A 16,463-nucleotide genomic window follows, 5' to 3' on the forward strand; every position below is an offset into this window, starting at 1 on the left:
TCATATAGACCATAGTCTCCCTGTCCCTACAGAATAAAAACATGATTTATAGATTTGTCCCAGAATGTTAAAGGGTACCCTTAAATCGGCCAATTTGATAGGCAGGAAATTTAATCTGCATTTTGTCACCTAGTAAAGCTTAATCACGGGTACCTCAGGCGGATACCAACCTGTGTTCTGGAATTTCGGCACTGTAACTACACCTGTGCTTCTGTAGATAATGTGATTTAAAAATATTAAAGTTTGTTTGAAAGGCACTGGAAGAAATACGGTGCTGCTGAGCATGTTGCCAGGAGCATAACTGTGAAGGTAATATGAGGTGGATAGAGAAAAGCCAAAAGCTTCCGGGGAGGGAGGGGGGGGGGGGGGGGGAGATAGGGAGCATTATTTGTGGCAAGAGACCCCAGATATTTGAACTTCCGGTGAATCCGCTTGCATTTTCTTACACGAATTTGTTTTCTTTTTCCCTTCGATCTCTTTTTTAGGTCGAGGACTATCGGTTCTGCCGTAAGGCAGAAACCGGAAGTCGGAGATTTAATGATTCTTAGAGTGCTGCATTTATCCCTCCCTCTTTTTGCTCTTTCTCCATTGGCTGGCTTCCTAAATGGAGGCCAGCCATTGGAGGAGAGAGCCATCCCTCCAAAGAAGCCCCGTCTTTTTCGGATTTGGGGGCGTCATTTTTGCTGTTCTTTAGACAGTGACGTCGCCCGTCACTCAGAACAGCAAAATACGCCCCCAATTCCGAAAAAAAATCTGAAGCTTGTGGCCGCCATTTTAAGTCTTCTTGTGATGAGGTAGGCTGCTGTCCTCGTTTCCCGCTGTCTTTTTCCCGCCCCCCTCCCGCTGTCCGTCTCTGTTTCCGCCCTCCTCCCGCTGAATCGGTCGGCCGTTGTTTTCTTTCCCTGCCTGGTCTTTTTCCCGCCCCCCTCCCACTGTCCGTGTTTGTTCCCGCCCTCCTCCCGCTGATTAGGTCGGCCGCTGTGCTGTTGTATTCTTTTTCCCACCCCCCTCCCGCTGTCTGTCTTTCTTCCCGCCCCCCTCCCGCTAAATAAATCATTCAGTGGTAGCCGTCTTTTTTGCCGCCCCCTCCCGCTGTCTGGTTCCCGCCGTCTTTTTTCCCGCTGATCCTGCCCCGCCCGCACAGGATCTCATCGCAACTGGTATCTTGAACGCCCACCATAATTGCAGGACGCTGAGGTGTGCGTGTTCAGGACTCGGGAGACGGAGGGAACAGACCGGAGCACTCCTGAGGAACGAGGACGAGCCAAATGAGGAACAAGGACGTTGGGTATTTGTGTTTTACAGCCTCTTTGGGCATTTGTTTGTTCAGCGCTGACGCATACAACTTTACCTGCTAATTGTCTCTGTACAACTTTGCCTGCGAATTAATTACGTGCGCCGAGGCGTACAGCCTTGCCTGCCTTCTCTGTATTTTGTGCTCAGCTAGGTATCAGTCATTTGCCGGTGTAGTTTCGGGGCTGTTGCACACAGCTTCATCTGTCAATTGTTTCTATTGCGTTGATGCGCACTGCCTTTTCTGTGTGTTTCACGTTGAGCGCTGATGTACCCAGCATCACCGGTCATCTGGGTATTTTACTGTTTTTTTTTACTGTTGCCCCACTTCTCCGTCGTCCTGCTCTGCCCCCCCCCCCTTCCCTCCCCCCGCAGCTCCGTCGTCCTGCTCTGCCCCCCCCTTCCCTCCCCCCGCAGCTCCGTCGTCCTGCTCTGCCCCCCTTCCCTCCGCCCGCAGCTCCGTCGTCCTGCTCTGCCCCCCTCCCCCCGCAGCTCCGTCGTCCTGCTCTGCCCCCCGTCGTCCTGCTCTGCATCGAGGGTAGTGGTGGCCCATCTGTAATTGGACCCATCATGTCAATCAAGCCATGTGAATTTCACCTTGTGCTGATGCGCACCGCCTCATTTACCTCTTATTCCATTTGTGCTGATGCTCAGTCTTGCTTCATAATTCCCTTGGTGCACAGAGTTTTGCTCTCAGTGATTTACCCTGCGCTGATGTGCACAGCCTTGCCCACGAAGCTCACATTGTGCACTGATGCCCACAGCCTCGTTGGGCATTTGTTTGTTCAGCGCTGACGCATACAACTTTACCTGCTAATTGTCTCTGTACAACTTTGCCTGCGAATTAATTACGTGCGCCGAGGCGTACAGCCTTGCCTGCCTTCTCTGTATTTTGTGCTCAGCTAGGTATCAGTCATTTGCCGGTGTAGTTTCGGGCCTGTTGCACACAGCTTCATCTGTCAATTGTTTCTATTGCGTTGATGCGCACTGCCTTTTCTGTGTGTTTCACGTTGAGCGCTGATGTACCCAGCATCACCGGTCATCTGGGTATTTTACTGTTTTTTTTACTGTTGCCCCACTTCTGTGCTCAGAATTTTGTTCTGTTGATTTTACTGTTAAATTATTTCTGTGCTTAGCATATTGTGGTTACGTCTGTTTTACATAAGTAAGCTCGTGGGTCCCCTATAGTCCTAACAATGCAAAATGTACTTGCTCCCCTTTTCGTCCTAGGGCATATTTTAAAACTGCTCCTCTTGCACTCTAGCTAGCACCCACCCCAGCATATGATGGTGATGCAGTCCTTTTGGGACGCGTCCCAACCACTGGGCATGGACGTGTGGAGTGTCTCCTCGAATGTGATGCTGGCACAAATAGCAGGCTCACCTCTACTATGAGCGTTGCATCATAATTCAGGGGTTGAGAATCTTTTTTTCAATCTAGCAATAATCTGAATGCTATGTAATAACACATTTATTGCGCTATCAAGTACAACTTTCGGGATGGACTGGTTGCCATGCTACTCTTTTCTACAGTATGGTACAATGTGCCATTGTTATTTTTTTATTTTAAAATGCTACGCTTTGCGTATCGATACATCGTTATAGTTTTTACTTGTGTTGGCTTGGATGCTCTTTATATTTTTTTACTTCGTCCCACCTCAACAAGTATGTCCTTTTATTTTTTTTTTTAAACACTGGCTTTATTAAATTGATTCAAATACACCTTCTAGTACAAGTTGTACCGACTGAGTTAAGTAATGTGTATGTAAGCTTAGAAGTAGTGTTCTGCTGTGTGACATATTTAGTTTGCTTGACGTCATACAGGTGACGTGCCGCTGTCTGCAGTGAGCGTTTCACCCACTGAGCTACTTCACCACACCTGGCACGTGTCACCTGCAGGTCACAAGACGACCCCTGCAGCAGGCACATCAACACTCTGAGCTGCTTCACGTTGTTTCAATCGTGGTACCAGAGCAAGTCCATTAACGCTGGACATACCTCCCCAGTACAGTGCCCGGAAGCTTACTGCAGCTAGACTAGATCTGTGCAACAGGCCTCTTAACCCTGTCATCTATCTACAAAGCAGTCTGTTGGTGACGAACACGAATGCGTTACTATAAGTTCCCCTTTGTTTTCAGATTATTTCTGCAGAGTTTATATAAAGTCAGACAATCAGGCGGCAATACTGTGGCTCATATAGGAATGCATTACAACCACTGCATTACAACCAGGGCTGCTTTATCCCTCCCTCTTTTTGGCTCACAACTACCTCACAACTTTACTCTCTATCTCACTCTCTCTCTATCTCACTAGCTCACTCTATTTCTATCTCAATCTCACTCTCACTACCTCAGTATATCACAACTCACTCCCTCAAAAATTCACTACATCACTCCCTCACTAACTCACTCTATCTCACTACCTCACAACTTCACTCTCTCTCTATCTCACTACCTCACTCTCTCTTTCTATCTCACTAAGTCACTTTCACTCTCTTTCACTACCTCACTCTCTCTCTATCTCACTACCTCACAAACTCACTCCCTGTTTCTATCTCACTACCTCAGAACATCCCTCTACCTCACTCTTTCACTACCTCAGTCTCTGTCTCTCACTACCTCACTCTATCTACCTCTCTCTCATTACATAACTCTCTCTACCTCACTACACCACTCTATCTCACTACCTCACTATCTCACAACTTCTCTCTCTCAAAACATCACTACCTCACTCTCTTACTACCTCACTCTCTTACTACCTCACCCTCTAGCTCACAACTTCACTCTCTCTCTCTAACTCACTACCTCAATCACTCTCTATCTCACTACCTCACTCTTTTTATCTCACTAACTCGCCATGAAACCCCTGGGTGTTGTGCGCTTAAAAAGTTTAGAATAATATAACTCACTTTCACTCTCTTTCACTACCTCTCTCTCTCTCACTACATCACTCTATGCTTATATCATTACCTCACAACATCCCTCTCCCTCCCTCACTCTTTCACTACCTCACTCTCTATCTACCTCACTCTCTCTCACTACCTCACTCTCTCTCTATTTCAATACCTCACTCTCTCTCTTTCACTACCTCACTCTCTCTCTGCTAATGCAATAGGTATCACATATGCAAAAAAAGCTAATGCCGATAGAAATGACAATGCCATTTATTTAGGGATACAAAAAAGATAAAAAAAATAATGAGCAATACCAATAGCTCTACCTATAATATTGCCGAGACCATTGCATTGTAAATGCTTGTTCAAGTACGTTCTTGAGAAGTGTGGCCGTTCCCTACTGGATGTTTGTGTACGCCCCCGGCTACTGCTAGAACCTAGTTCTGGGGTGAAAAATCCCGAGGTGAAGGGCTGCGTATTTGGTAGTTTATCACTGGGAACGTGCTCTTTCCACTGCAAGCGTTTACTCGCTGCGAGCTGCAACTACTGCCAACAATCAGCAGGATTTGGCAGCCGAGTTTGATTCCGCGCGCCATTTTTGTACCACAGCCAGATGCATCCGAGCCCTTCCTTCACGACTCTTCCCCAAAGCAGTGCTGGAAAGAAGCAGTGCCCACCGTTTGCCCAGCACTGAGATCCAGCCTACATAGCTCAAAGCCTCCATGCCAGCCAGAAGTTGAGAGTTAAGCAGACTGAAGTTTTAAAAAAACAAATGTGCCAGTGTATGTTCTTCCAAATCCCAGTTGGCTGGGTATGCGCTGTGTTTGCAAAGCGCGCGCCTCGCTGCCGTAATTCAACAGCACAACGAGGGGTGTTCCAGCCCTCCATCAGCTGTGCTTTCATGTCTAATTAGACTTTCCTCTCATACGAGTTCAAAACGTGCATTGGCAAATTCTGGAATATTCTTTTGAAAGCTATTTTTTTCTCCTTTGGCCTGACTTCGAAACGAATAAAGCAGTAGTCTTTGGAGCTAATTGGACTACCATATCACTTGAAGGCAGAGCGTTAGCAATATTTTTTATGTACATTGTAACGCTACTGTGTAAGGTTGTGGAACTGCGAGTTCTATAGTATCCCAATATTAAGCCAAAAATCGTGGCCTGCTGTAAAATGGCGGCAGGCAAGGATACCCCAAGGCAGGTAGGCACAGTATGTATGTATTGTCCCGGTGTTTCAGCATCTTGTGAAGTTGATGTAACACACCATTAAAGTGAGTGCAAGATCCTGGACTAAGCACAAGCCTCCTGGGCAGAAAGAGTAACTCTACAGAGTTCCCATTTTAGGTTGAGGGCATTCTGGATGACGCACTTAAATCCGTCAGTGTCGCTGTAAAACATTTTAGTTTGAAACTTATGTGTTCTAGCAGGTAGTTTGAGATTATGATTATCAGAACCTCGTTTGTGCTGTACGAGAAAATAAAGAAACACGCATAAGTAAAGCAGGTCCGACCTTTGTAAATGCGCAGTTTCTCTCTTTTTTTTTCTTCAGATATATGAAAAAGAAATGCAGGGTCAGATTTACTAAGATTTTTGCATCTGGGTTGCGTCACTTTTTTTAATGTAACCCTGATACAAAATCTATTTTAGTATTTGCAAAGTCATGCAAAACCTGATTTGCGCTACGATGTGTTACCTTGCATGCGGTAGGTATTAAATGATTGGGGCAGCCAACCATGTATTCAGAAGCAAGCCCATACTTACTAAAGTCAATAGACACGGTTTTGCATCAAAATGGTGTGCCTACCGGAGGCTGGCGTAACAAGGAAAAATATCTTTATTTCTCCTTGTTGCTTCCTCTTTGCAAGTGTGCTTCATTCTGCAGCACACATAAAAAGAGGAATAACACAGCACACATACAAAGAGGAATAGCACCTCTAAGAATAGTTGTTTTTGCAGGAAGGTACCCCTTCATGCACAATTTCTATTCTGACCACAATGCAGACACCCTTACTATTTGGCACAAGAGTGCCTGCATTAATGCTAAACAGCCATTACAAGAGCAGAACTGCGCCGTATACTAGTTGATATGACGCATTTCTGCTCTCTCGGAATTGACAAAAGCAGCAACTTTCCTTGCGTTGAGTTATAGTCAAGTAAATAAGCACCCAGGAGTTTAAAAGTGAAAAATTTAAAATACGTAAAAAAATGATGGACCAAAGGTTTTAGCACAGAAGCGAACTACATTTTAGGTAGATGTTCACGTGATCAGGAAAATGCAGTCATCAACTACATCCATAAAGTTCAGTCAGGAGTTGAGGTCCACATGAGTTCATACAGACCAAACTTTGATGGGGTGAAGGAGAATACTGAATGCTAAGCAAGCAGGCACCATAATGGCTGGCTGCCCTGGAGTCCAAGGAATAATAGCTGTAGGGGTTATTTACTGAAGGTCTGAAGCTGGTGACACCAATGGCTGAGCCTGGAATGCAGTCCAATAACTCAGGTTCTCAACAATGGGCTGACATCAAGTTTGGACGTGTTTTAATTATTGCGACCTGGCTCATAGAATCCAGGCCACATAACTTAATGTGGATCCAGTCCAATCAATTGGGAGCGCTTGTTTATACAGAAGTGGGTGGAAGGTGAATAGCTACAATTAAGACTGCAAGGGAACAGGATTGGGCCAAAATAATTTAATGTGACCCTATTTTGTAGGTAATACTTACTGAGAATCACAGTTGGTCTTGATCATTCAGGTAATCTCACTAGAAGCCCACACCTCAAATATATTCATATGGTGAAACAATTTTTTAAAGATATGTATTTGAGAATTTATTTGAGGATGTTTCAGTGCCCTCCTGCAGGCACTTTGGATATTTTTGTGGCACCCAGGCCATCAAACTGAAGCAGGGCTTTTCACCTGAGGAGGACATTTTTTAAAGACCAAAAAATGTGTCCTGAGCGCTCAGAAAACATAGCAGATACAGTATCTTGTGCAATCTAGTGGTATTAGCCATGTTAGCTATGTCATCATTATTAAAGAGACCAGCTTTGCTTTTAAATCTATAAATAACTATGTTGCAGCACAAACGTGTGACCCTCAAAGAGAGTGTGTCCTAGGAAATATTGACCACCTCTTCTTCCTCCGTTAATCTGCGAGGCACTAATTTATCCAGGAAGCCTGCACCAAAACACTCTAAGATGAGCCAAGTGAAGTCTCCATGCTGAAGACTAGTTTGGCCAGTATGTCCATTGATGATCTGAATTTTGGGCTACCCAAATGGATACGGTAATATGGGTAGTCGGCAATAGGTTGCTTGGTAAATGTTTATGCTGCCTTTTTTTTCCTGGTACTTGACAACTGACTTCACAGGTATAGGTGATTCAGTTTATCAATGATGACTATATTTGATAATCAACCACGATACACCATTTTTAAAAGATCATCAGTAGCCACCTCTGGGTATGCAACAATATTTTAAGGTTCAGAGTTCAACTTTGACGTGTTCTCTAGGAATGGAAAGAAACTTTTTGTCTTGGTCTCAAGTACACTCTGAGATTCCTTTGGGTAGCATGACACCAGATAAAATGTATCTGCTGATGTTAGGCATGTGCCTCAACCTGAGATTTATTCCAGTATTATGGGTCTAAGCTGGTAAGTGAGGGTCTTGTAATATTAGACACATTGGGCACCTCGACTTGGGAGCCAGCGTTAGGCAGCATGGGCATCTTGAGGATGTAACACTGCAAACAGAAAAATTGCTTGAGCGTTCCATCAGCCAATACCTTTGTCCAGCCAAACATCTCGGAACCTATTTAGCACAATTGTCTGGCCTTACCAAGTCTACTGATTAGTCACCTTACTATTATCAAAACTGTTGTACCTACTTTTGATTGCTTCCATGCAATCAGGTCCCAGCACCCCTGAGACAACTGTGATCTGAATGTAACTCTCTATTGCAAAGGCGGTTAAAGAAAGAGGCTCACTGAGTGGACTACTAAGAATTGAATGCGGTGGGCCCAGTCACCCCAACAAAACCTTTTCACAATGCGGCTCACAAGTGTGAGGAGATGGCAAAACTAGGATGTCCAACACCTTGAAAGCTGGCAAGAACACATTCTTTATAGCACAGAAAAATAGGTGGAAATAAATGGGCTCATTAGGTGAGACTGGGGTTTCAGGGTGTGCGTATATACTTTCAAACTTCAAAATTCATCATGTTTATCCTGGGCAAAAAGGCATAGTCTTAAACACTTAGACCCAGACATCCATTGAATCCGAGGAAGCTGTTCAGGTTGCAAAAGTAATGTGTGTGTTAAGGTTTACAACTATATTTGCAAAGAACATTGAAAGAAAAACGACAATATTGCCTGTTCATTGTTTAAAATGGCAAAATAATATGAATATTATGTACCACAGATCCATTTTTCTGCGTTCAGGGTTTTTTACGTTTCTGGAGCTAAGTGAATGTATCTCAAGGATCTATCAAAGAGGTGGTTACATTGGTACATTCTGTTGCAAAGCTGCATTTGCAGAATTTTATTCGAGATGTTAATGCATTATAGGCTTATGTAGAATGCATTGTTTGTTGTTAAGTTCGGAAGTTGCGTAACTTTCTTCTCACATTTCTGAATTCACAGGTTCTTGAACGGTTGTTTCAAAAGGGATTTAACGTGGTGGCATCTTGCGGCGGCGGTGTGGACTCCTCACAGTTCAGCGAGTACGTCCTGTGCCGGGAGGACAGACGAGTACTACAGATTCCATCATCACTCAGGATAAAGCAAGAACCTCTTGACTGAGTTACCCTTGGACACCTTTGCAGCAATGGAAGTGTTCATTAGTCCTTTACGTGAAACAAAGGATTTGCAAAACAGTATTAGCAAGCAACTTGTGACTACCTTACCAGTTTGCGGTATCCTAAAACTACCTGTCGCATTGCCATGAAGCACATTTGGAAACATTGTTCATTTTAATGTTGTTGCGAAGCTTGCTCACCATGCAGGACTGTGCGGAAATACACTTGGACAGAGCAGCTGCTGCGTCAAAGCTAAGCTATGTAAACTAGTGGCTCCTGAATGGACTTCGACACAGAAACCAATCGAAGCGGAACAAGTATGTCAGCTGAAGAAACAAACGTGATAGTTTTGTTGACAGCCCCACTGAATGCTAATATTATACCCTTGCAAAAGGAGCTAATGTAATGAAGGTGAATCTACTCACAACAGCGCCTGAAGCCTGTTTTCCGCACACCCCTCATATCAGATGTTTTCTTACACATCTGAATTATATAATACTCACCTACATGACTGTATCCTTACCCCTGCTATAAAATTGATTATTTTTCTATACTTAGAATTGAAATAAATGTGTACATACTGTACAATAAAAAGGACCAATGCTTATTTATCAGGTACTCAGTAACCACAAGAGAATAAGAACAATCAATTTAGGATCACAGGGATCTAGGTAAGCAAAAGTTAGTAAAGATCTGCCATCACCCACTGGAGAGGAAGAACAACATTGACACCACAGATGTGCCATCAGATAACATTTTGATTTCATCTTGAATCTTACTTTAAGTTGGTGCCAATGATAAGAAATGTGAAGAAATAGTGTGACAATACAAATTTGTGTTGGGAATTAACTTATTAGTGTTCTCATAAATTAGACAACTTCTTTCTGTGCATGGTGGTATCAACATTTCAAACAAACTAATTTTCTTTCCTTAATGAACAATTCAAAATATTTAGTCAGAAACATTCTGTTTCAGCACACATCTTGACAGAGAAGATCCTCTGATTTAATCAAACTTGTCAGTTTACTTAATTCCTAGTGACACTAAGGATCCTGTCAGATTTCCGGGCAATTATTTCCCCATGTCTTTGTTCCTATCTCTTCTCTCATAAATCCCTTCACTGTTTCTTTCTCCAACATCATTGCTGGCTGGTCATGTAAGTTCCCTGTTCTTCTTTTAACAACACATTATAATGTTAGACTAGCACTTCCATTTCTACTTGATCTTGCGGGCACACCACTCAAAAAAACTTGCCTCTCACACTGTGTTGTTTCCTTCGAGGACCTGGATTTCCTCTACCTTGTTTCCCCAGTTTTGTAAGGGTGTACTTGTATAAAGACTTGAGCATCTGTTGAGAATTGTGTATGACCAAGGTGGAAGCCCACTTTAGTATATTTTAAATCTACGATTGACAATGTGGCCTGCATAACTAGACAACATACTCTAAATTAGGTCTAACCTGTGATGTGTTCAGTAGTAGCAGATCATCATATTTCTGCTGGTGATATCCTCTTCCTACGAACTACAAATGACTCTTGTCCCCCGACAAGCAGGTCACATTCTTGAACCACTTTTAAAGCAATGGAGCAGTAACCTCCAGCTCCTGCTCCTGTCTAGTGGCTTGCCAAACATTCCCTCTTCTTTCAATACTGTTCCCCAGCATATTTTTCCAAGTTTGAATCTAAGTGTAGATAGCATAAGAAATAAACATCTGGAAGGATGTTCATATTATACAGCCTAAGAGAGCATTATGCCCTTCCATCGTCTGATGTGACCTTATTATGCATGTATCTAATGCTCCATTTTACTTCCCCACTGCAAGGTAATAAATAAAACAGTCTAACTACATCTACGATTTGTTCTCAAATGTAAAGGAACAATTTTTTTGACTATGTTTCCCAATTCATCTCACTGACTGTTTAATTTTATTTGTCTTTCAGTATCCAGTGAAGTGATATTCAGCAATGTATTAGAGAGTAAACTTTATCAAACATGCCAGATACATGTGTACACAATTCACAGGGGCCTGCCCTTAAAACTCACGAACTTTCAACTCATTGCACGTTTTCAGATATATGTTCGACGGTTTACTTTTAGAACAAACCTGCATTGCCTCTATCAGACATATGAAGAAAGAACAAGGCAGCAGTCCACAATATTCAAAAACAGACCTGGCAAATGACATGGTCTGCCCACCATATAGGCTCTCTTCACATGGTCATCTGGGGAAGAGCAGATACCAAGCGGTGAGTGCCTTGTGAGCTGGAAACCCCCACATAACTAAATGTTCAGCTTGTGTTTGAAGGCTCTATAGGGATAGATTAATCCATTAGCATTTTTACAACTTTCCTGAGGCAGAGTAGATGGCTTCAAAAGCCTTTTGTTTGCTGTTTGTGGAGAGAAGTGTCTTCTTAGACAATGCTGGGCTTAAAGCCTTGCTCTCTCACCAGGTCCTCCCTTCATGTCTTCGATAGTCCAAAAGCCTCACCCTGTCTGAGATCCTGCCTCTTCACTCACACAGTGATAAACTTTCCAGAGTTGGCAAGTCTGCATTAAGCCTAATTTATTTGGAAAAAGACAAATGATAAAGCATACCTTTAGTACATAGTGCATCAGAGAAAAATGGAAGGAGTAGAGAGGTGCCTTGCCGAAAAGTTAACTCTTGTTTCGTACTGCCAGAGTCACTTTAGCTAAGTTGTATAATATTTCTCAATAAGTAGAATATGTACGGCTTACCCACATATGCTGGAGTGATAGCATATTTACTTCTTAATACCATAAAGGCAGGCAGCCACATTGATAAAACTATAGTCACCCTTCCTCACTACCATGTCCCCACATGAACAACCCCAACATGCTTCTTTGTTTCTGTAGTAATAAAGAAAGCAAACTCTGATATATTAACCTCATTTTTACAGGACAGTTCGCATATCTACAAAGTGTTACCCGCTACTAGATTTTAATGCTCCAGAAACGAATACCAGCACAATATTTTTTGTTTGTTGAATTTAGAGATGTATCTCAAAAACGAACTCAAAAAGCGTTGTTGGAACAATGTTTTTTGTTGTTGTTTATGTCTCAGCCAATAAAGCTCTAAGATAAATAAAGGAGATGGTGTGAGTAAAAAGGACATTTGGAGCACTCTGTGAAAGGGACCTTGCCTATCCTGTGGTCTGGTCCCTGAAAAGCTGAGGTCTTCAGGCAGTTCAAATAAATTTACACATAACATTTATTGAGTAGTTCTCTCTACTAGGAGCCCTGATCCACAATGCAACTAGGGAATCTGGAAGCTAAGAAAGTGTTCTTAATCCACCTACATTTTTGGCAAACTCATGTTAAATTATTTTAAATAAATGTCATGATCATATCACGTGATTGGTCGGCATTCTGTTCAAAGGTAGTGATGTGAGAGATAGAGACTTCCAGAGTCCCAAGATCTAAACATGGACATTATGTGGTCTTAATGGAGAGCTTCCTTGCTGTACAACAAGGCTACTTGTTGCCAATCCTGAATCTTGATTTGAACAGTAACCTAATGAATATACTGGAAATACATTTACATACACTGATACTTTGCACAGTCATTAGTTATACTAAATACCTACCATGATCCATCCCTTGAGGACTAAGAGTAATCTTACCAACACAAGTATCTCAGGCACTAATTGCCACAACTCTAATTCTAAAAAGTCTTAGACACAATGTGTTTTTTAAAACAAATCCCCTTACTTTAAGAATAACCCACAAGTCATCAACACTGAACACACTAGACACACAGCTATATACTTACAGTATGCCATGAGCTATAGCACAGTACAAGAACTCTGAATCAATAAATACTACAACACACGTAAATGGTTCTTCATTGCTTCCTGTATCACAAAGAACAGATAATTTAAATCAAATCAGCAGACATTAGAAGAACAGGTTACAATCACATCAGTGACACATGCTTATTCTTACTAATTACTTTCAAGACCTATTCTTTCCCTTTACAAGCATGGGGAATTGGGAGCCTTATGAAAACTGATCCTTTACGAAGTGTTTTCAACAAAATGCCATTTCAAAATTCTACTGGATAAAAACAAACATTTTGTCTAAATTGAAATGACCCACTACATCACCTTGTAGAATGTAATATATTATTCAAAGGAATGTTAACAACAAAATGTGCGACAACATAGAGGTAAATCAAGTGGAAGTGTAACTCTTTTAATATGAGCAACAATTGATCTAAAGCATATTACATTTTGACACTTTTGTCCACAATTAGAAATATTTTTCCATTCATGATTTTATATTTATGTGGTAATAAAACTGTAAGGTACATACAGATCTAAAATAGGGGTTCTGCATAAACCTTTGTATGTAAGATATCTGTAGAATTGTATATTATACATTTAATATTGTAAAGATCTTAGTGTATTTGTCATGTATTTGTGTATACATATTTCTTATACTCTGTGACATAAAACATTTCTATAAATTACCTGACGACTATACACTTTGTAGGATGAACAAACTGTTGTTTTTCAGGGAGGGAAGGGTGATTGTTCAACTGAAAACCTCATAACATTGCTTCAGATGCGTCTGAAAAGAAGCTATACAGGGTTATATGACCCGTAGTGGGAGTGGAAAAACAGAGGCAAACGCTGACTGGTCTAACCAGAGGCGTAACTCATCTCACTGAGGCGTGGGGGGGGCAACCCTCTAGGGTCCCCCCAGTACTTCATGGGGAACACCATTTGCTTCAAGGCCAATAAATATCTGAGAGATATGGAAAACTCCGGGGCCCCACTTCACATTCTGCAGGGGGCCCATAGTTTTACATTAAGCCACTGGTTCTAACAGTTCTATATGATAGACATTTTCTCAATCAAATGTAAATGTAAATCCAGTACTTATATAGCGCATGAAACACCCCCGAAGGGGTATCTTGGCACAGGGGGCTGTTGGGAAGATTAAGCGAGCTGTTGCCCAGAGTCGCATGGTGCTGGGCAGACCCCTGCCGCCGGGGATCGAACCGTGATCTCCAGCGTCAGTCGCCCCTGGCCGCGACGCCACACCTCTTCCAAAGTGGTAGGTCTACAAGATGTTATTCCAAGTGACCTAAGTTTTTACAGTTGATAAGTTAACTTGGAATAGAAAGGTCCTTGTTAGATGCCTTGACAAGAGCTTGTTCTTCAAAGTCAATATTTTAGTCGGATCATTCATCAGACCAAGAAATAAATGGAATGTGCTAAATAACATTAGAAGATTACAGGTACTCTTATTGAAACCATAATTTGAGTGAAGGAGTTTTGGTGGAGAATTTTTTTTTTTATATATAAGCTTCTCGCAATCCAACCTGAGCTAGTTGCAGGTGAAAGCAATATTTGAAATATTTTAAGCAGTACAACAACTGAGGTTAGTTTCCCCTATCTCTTATCTTAACCCTTAAGATTATAGCAACCACTGCATTTTCAGGTGCGAACATAGGAGTACATTATCCTCATCCAGTCGGTCCATAAAATAGGTTTTCCAGCATGAGATTTTCACACATCTTCTGACATGTTTATATCTGAAGTTTCTGATAACATGATTCTACTATTTATTGCTAGTGCGCCCCTTCTTGTGAATGCCAGATGAAGAAAGTATTTGTTGTGTACCAAGTACTTAGGTACTACAGTATTACCACTGAGCACTAGAGACAATGGCAATCCCTGGGGGCAACTCAGTAGATGCACACTCAATGTGTATGCATGGGAAAGCACAGCTCCCATGTGTCATGTTAGTATAGTTGTCCCTAGGGCAACTCAAAGTTTGTGCACTTGCACATCCCAACACAATCTGCTCACACTGAAAGAGTAAGAACCCCCCTCCACTGTGTTACATTGTTCAGGAGTCTTTGGGACATTCAGTTGAAGGCCTGAGGACAGCCATAGGGGTGAGTGAAGTCTCTACAATAACTGTTGTAGGCATCTGAAGACACTTCCCTTCTACAGGCAGTGCAGGTGCTCCCTGCCTGTGTGATGTAAATGCAAACCTGGCTTCATTTCCTCGCCTACAGTCTCCAACAGGGATGGGTTGGAAGTAGGCGACATAAGATGACTCAGATAATCAGAGTCACCTCATGGGTGGTCCACAGTCTGTCTCACCTTCAAATATTATGTTGTTGCGTTTGCATGTTCACTAATGGGAACTTGGTGACAAAATAGACATTCCCTGATTTGCACATGATGCGTCCTGATGGGGGGGCGTGCCTATGCGTCGATGGGAGCAGGAGCGGGCTCCAGCCGCCATATCTCTTGTTGTAATCAATCCTGAGCTCTGGGAGCTATTATCAACCACAATCTGCAAGGCTGATAGTACTGGGGTCACGCCGGACTCAGGAGAGAGCGGCGGCGGGCACTGAGTGGGCCAAGAATCAGACGAAATTGCCCCTACTGGATTCCTAGCTGGCGACTCCAAAATGGTGACCTCGAGGGATACAGAAGGACCCTGCCAGTGACGGAGCTGAGCCTGAGCAGTCTTGAAGGAACAAGGCGAGTGGTGAAGAAGCGCCTCGACGGAGAAGGTTACTCCGCAACCACTGTAGGCTACAGCGCTTGGGGCTGCACCCAGCCAGCAGAGCGGACCTCTAGGGGTGCTGTGGGCCCACAGAGGGGAGAGACGAGGCCCTCATGCTCGTGCTGGAGGCCGGAGACAGGCTGAGAGCCCCGGACAGCGGAGAGGCGGTATACGGCTTTCTGATTAACCCGTGTGGTGTGAATAAGGGACCGGGAGACCAGCAGGGGAGGTCCTGGCTGATCTGGACTATAGAGCCACACATTTTTGCACTGGGAGGAGACTCGAGAGCAACCACTGCCGGCCGATTCCTACCCCTGGCGTGGTGTGCTTTGCGCCTCGGGGTGCAGGTCAAGACGGAAGCCTGAGGAAAGCCCAACTGTTCTTTCCCTGAGTTCAAGGGAGACCCGGACCTTCGCTGTCCCAGAGTTGGTGAGGTGCAGAGAAGGGGAGGCCAGGGCAGCGGCACAGAAGAGAACGTCGGATTGGAGCCGGGGTGGTCGGGGAGTACTCCACGCCAATTGCCAGAGTGAAGCCGAAGAGTTAACACTGTTGCTACAGCCGGATGCCTAGTCTTGGGACTCGCTGAGTGACCGGTTGAGCCTTGCTGCCTCAGGTACTTGCATATCCAATTACTGCACTACTAGGCCCCGCCAGTGCTGTTCTTCACACCTAAGAAGCGGCGGAAGACACTATCGCACCCTGCCCTGAACAAGGGGACCCCTCGGAGCCCCAACAAGAGGGCACTGGGACCGGAGCATAGGGAAAGTCCCTCGGAAAAAGGGGTTCACTGCCCTGAACGCAGTGGGAGCCGGAAGTCAGATGGAGAAAGAAGACAAACTGGGGGAGTCGGGGAAGGATGCCGAACCAACAAGGCCCACTTTGGCAGACATCATGCAGGCCACCACGACTTCCAGGGAGGTGTTAGAGACCAAAA

General features: G+C 43.6%; 1 protein-coding gene across 2 annotated transcripts in view; it reads left to right on the forward strand.

Moving 5' to 3' along the window:
* Positions 1-9,829, forward strand: part of KCTD15 (potassium channel tetramerization domain containing 15) — a 188,436-nt gene extending 178,607 nt beyond the window's left edge. For both annotated transcript variants that reach the window (XM_086945145.1, XM_086945144.1), the window contains one exon: positions 8,826-9,829. In XM_086945145.1, the coding sequence (XP_086801271.1) occupies positions 8,826-8,984 (159 nt within the window). In that variant the 3' untranslated portion in view covers positions 8,985-9,829. The remainder of the gene's footprint in view (positions 1-8,825) is intronic.
* Positions 9,830-16,463: the final 6,634 nt, after the last annotated feature.

The sequence above is a fragment of the Lissotriton vulgaris genome, chromosome 12, assembly GCF_964263255.1.
Source record: "Lissotriton vulgaris chromosome 12, aLisVul1.2, whole genome shotgun sequence".
NCBI lineage: Eukaryota > Metazoa > Chordata > Amphibia > Caudata > Salamandridae > Lissotriton > Lissotriton vulgaris.